The following is a 4,386-nucleotide window of genomic DNA, read 5'->3' as shown; positions in this document are numbered from 1 at the left end:
GTCAGCGTGCCCTGCTTGCTGCGCTTATGTCACTGCCCAGCCCTGCTTCCCCAGCCTAGCTCGGGGCCCTGGAACGCTCCTTTGGGACTTCCCTCCTCCCCAGCCCCAGCTCCAGCTGCCAAGGTAACAGGTTCCAGGGTGACAAAGGAAGTTGCTCAGTCCTGTTTCCTTCTGGTCCTGTCAAGGAGGATTTTCAGACCTCACGGACTGCACTGCTCTCCACCTACCTGGCCATCTTCTGTGTTCTCACTCAGGTTGAGCTCAAACTTCCAGCCCTGCCAGCAGGACCATGTGTACCAGCCTGACCACTTGCGAGTGGAAGAAAGTCTTCTATGAGAAGATGGAGGTGGCCAAGCCGGCCGACAGCTGGGAGCTCATCATAGACCCCAACCTCAAGCCCAGTGAGCTGGCCCCCGGCTGGAAGCAGTACCTGGAGCAGCACGCCTCGGGCAGGTAAGAGGAAGGATGTGGCGGGCTGTGGAGAGCCCTGCGGCACAGCCCTGGGGGCTCCTTCCAAGGGGAGGCAGAGATACGTGGAGCCCCATGCTGGGGTCAACTCAGGCTAGGGGGCAGAGAAGGAGCTGCCAGGTGAGTCGAACTGGCCTTGGTTCTAATCCCAGCTGTACCACTGACTCCTGGATGCTCCTGGCAAATTGTATTCTGTCTCTGGGTCTGGGTTTTCCAGGGTAAATAAAGAGCTGTAATTCTTCAATGCCTCTGCAATCTCTGATATTTTAAATGTTTTCATATTTTCATAATTTGTTAAAGATTGGTAGGAACTGAGCGGAGGAGGCCATGAGGTCTACTGGGGAAAGCCTTAGCTCTGGTCCTAGGTCTGTTCAGTCAACTCAGTGCGATTAGATTTGAATACAAAAAACACTTATTGTCCACCTGCCATGTTCTAGAAACTGGCTCTGCAGCTAACTAACTGTGAACCTGGGCAAGTCCTTTTCCCTGCGTGGTCTCAGTTTTCACTTTTGCAAAACCAGAGAGTTGGCCTTGGGTGATCAATCAAGTCCCTTCCAGTTCTTTTACATATGGGTCTGTGACAAAAAGCTTTGGGCAAGAGTTCGGTAGGTCCTTAGGGCCCAGCATCACATACATTATAGGAGCTGCATGTCTCTCATAAAGCAAGGAGTCCTTGAGGTCAAGACGTCCATCTGAAACCCACATGCCTCTCCCTCTTCTAGAGCATGGCTTGGGGTTGGGGCCTCAGAATTCCCTGCCCAAGATGCCTCAAGCTCACCTCCAGGATCTGTATGGGCCTCTTCCCTGGGTCCATTGAATCAAGGACAGACAGTAGCCCTAGGCTCCTGGGGAGGGCAACGGGGGGCTGTGTCCTGGGGGTGTGGACACACAGACTGGGCTGTTCACACATGCTTGCATGCTAAGCTCCTTGTGGTGCTGGGGGTGGGAACAGAAGGGGGCAGGCCATGGGTGAGGAGCTTACACTTGTACTCCTGCCCCAAGAGCTGCAAATATTAGAGTGAACTTGCCTTTGGGACAAAAGTCAGAGAGGCAGATGTTGGTTGGTTCATTTCAATTCAAATCCATTCAAGAGACATCTTTTGGGCACCTGTTACAGGCTGGGTCTCGGCTCCGTCTCTGACTAGCTGTGTGTGCAGAGGGCTCTCTTTCTCTCAGTGAAATAAAAGTTTGACTAGATGATCCTAAGGTCCCCTCCTACTAGGTCTGATGCTTTGAGATTTAAGATCTGAGGTGTGGCTTGAGGGAGGGGAAACACCTCTGGATTGGCTTGATTTAAAAAGGTGCAGAAGGAGGGGACTGAAGACGTGAAGCTCCGGGCTGGCTGGTGGGAGGGGTGCAAAGGGCTGCAGACTCAGGTGCAGGGGTCCAGGGGTTTGGGGCTGAGCTGCATAGGCTCGTGGCCCCTCTTGCCTCAGGGATCAGCTGGGCCTATCCTGGCTGGTGATCTGTGGCTCCCAGCTGGCCTCAGGCAGGGCTAGAGAGGCATCACCCTTGTGCATATTCTGTGCAGCGGCTCACCCTACCTGTAAGCATTGTAACCCTGGTGCCCTGCAGCTCTGGCCTAGCACAGGGAGGCAGGATGGAGGGGGACACTCCCCTGCTGGCTCAGGACCAATCAGGATGCTCTGGCCTGCCAATCCTGCCTTGGGCTGCACTGGGTACTGTGCTGCACTTATGTTGTCTGTGGGCCCCAGGGCTCAGGGCCAGGCTTGGCTTCATCTCCACCCTGCTGCGCTGCGTGGTGCTTGGCATACAGTAGGTGCTGGGTGGTGTCTGTTGGACTGAACTGAGTTCCTCATCAGAGGTCCTTCAGGGCCATCAACAGGGATCCCATAGAGGGTCAGCAGTGAGGGCAGACTCAACCCAGTGGACCCTGGACTGCCTGTAAAGCCTTGGTAACAGGGGCCTGGAAGAGCTTTATCTCAGGGATGGAAGGAACTGCCACTGGACGTAATGAGTTCTCTGCCATTGAAGGGGTGCAAGCACTGGGTGGGGGCTGAGATGAAGCCTAGGCCATATGCATCCCAGGCCACTTCCCTCCGTGTTTCCTGAGGTTGGAACTCGAAGGGGCCCAGGTTAGACAAAGTGGCCTGTGTGTATGGAAATGTATGTGTGTGTATGTGTGTGGAGGGGGATGCAGACCAGGATACACCTTTCCAGTCTCTTCTGTGGGCCTGGAGTGGGATCTAGGGATGATTTGTCAAGGGACAGGAGAGTGTTCTTTGTGAAGGTGCAGGGACCAAACTGTGTAGTCCTCCCGCTGCTGGTGCGCCACCCACCCCCCCGTCCATCCGGTGGATTCTTAGTGATCTGTGCTTGGGACCGCTAGAGGCATCTCTTTGCCCCAGGACAGGATGCATGAGTGAGATGTGTGGTCATCCCCCTTATCAGACTGAGGTCTGATAGAAGGATGCTTACTGGACACAATTATCCTGCATTGCACAGATGAGAAATAAGGCCCAGATTGGGGGGAGTGACCCCGTGCAGCATCCAGACCCATGCCCTGAGTGCATTAGGCTTGGGGGGACCAAGGCCACGGGAGGGCCCGCAGGAGGCAGGCTGGAGAGCACTGCTGGAAGCCAGATGACTCCAGCGTCTGGCTCCTGAGGATGCTGCTGCAGGCCGAGGGGAGCTCACCAGGAGGAGGCGGAGATGCCGGCTCAGGCACTAATGTACCCAGGGGGCGGTAAACACTCCGCCTCAACTTCCACGTATAGGCACACAGGGCTCCTCCTTTCCAGGCTCCTCCAGGCCGGCTGTGGCTGGGAGGGAGGCCCACCTTCTCCATCCCTGCCTCCCTTCCCCGCAGGTTCCACTGCTCCTGGTGCTGGCACACCTGGCAGTCGCCCCATGTGGTCATCCTCTTCCACATGCACCTGGACCGCGCCCAGCGGGTGGGCTCGGTGCGCATGCGCGTCTTCAAGCAGCTGTGCTACGAGTGCGGCGCGGCGCGGCCGGACGAGTGGAGCATGCTGGAGGAGAACATCGAGAGCCTGGTGGACAACCTCATCACCAGCCTGCGCGAGCAGTGCTACGGGGAGTGCGGCGGCCAGTACCGCATCCACGTGGCCAGCCGCCAAGACAACCGGCGGCACCGCGGCGAGTTCTGCGAGGCCTGCCAGGAGGGCATCGTGCACTGGAAGCCCAGCGAGAAGCTGCTGGAGGAGGAGGCGACCTTCTCCGGTGCCTCCAAGCCACGGGCCCAGGAGGCATCGGGCTACAACTTCTTCTCCCTTCGCTGGGGCCTCTTCTGGGCCTCACTCTGCCTGCTCATTGTCTACCTGCAGTTCTCCTTCCGAAGCTCGACCTTCCTTTAGTGGAGCTGGTTGAGGGTGGGAGGAGGGTGCGTGGGGGTGAGAGTGGGGATGCGGTTCTGGTCCTGATTCTGCTACAGATTCAATATATAACGCTGGACAGCCCAGTTACCTCTTTGGACCTCACTTTATTACTCTGCAGAATGTGAGTTGCTCTAGGAGATATTTAATGATCCTTCCATTAAAATTTACAGTGATGGGGGCACGGGGAGAGGGTCTAAGGTGGATTTAGAACTCTCCAGGTTTGGTGTTAGTAGTTATCTCACAGGGAGGTATCTCTTCCCTCCACCTCCTCCACCTCCATCTCTACACCTCCTTTTGCTGCATTTCCGTATCCCATACCCCGTTAGGACCCCATTAGGACCCCATTAGGACCCCTGATTCTCAAGCTCATCTTCAGCTGCTTCTGAGCGTCCTACCATGGTTCCCCTTGGGGCGGGCAGTGGCCCCCCCAAAGCATCTTCAATCAATACTCAGTGCATCTTGACCCGTCCCTCTCCTTGAGAGCCAGCTCCCACCATTCTGAAAAGCTTCATTTTTTACTCTGGCGTTAGAATCTGTTTGTCTGGAATTATTTAGAGCT

The 4,386-nt window shown here is 56.1% G+C and overlaps 1 protein-coding gene across 1 annotated transcript; it reads left to right on the top strand.

Moving 5' to 3' along the window:
* The first annotated feature begins 289 nt into the window (after positions 1 to 289).
* Positions 290 to 3,806, top strand: RTP2 (receptor transporter protein 2). Its single transcript, XM_007195232.2, has 2 exons — positions 290 to 453; positions 3,299 to 3,806. Exons 1-2 carry the CDS (start codon positions 290 to 292, stop codon positions 3,804 to 3,806), a joined length of 672 nt encoding a protein of 223 aa, XP_007195294.2.
* Positions 3,807 to 4,386: the final 580 nt, after the last annotated feature.

The sequence above is a fragment of the Balaenoptera acutorostrata genome, chromosome 4 (genome assembly GCF_949987535.1).
Source record: "Balaenoptera acutorostrata chromosome 4, mBalAcu1.1, whole genome shotgun sequence".
NCBI lineage: Eukaryota > Metazoa > Chordata > Mammalia > Artiodactyla > Balaenopteridae > Balaenoptera > Balaenoptera acutorostrata.
The sequence above is the reverse complement of the archived record's forward strand: the minus strand, read 5'-3'. Positions and strand labels throughout refer to the sequence as shown.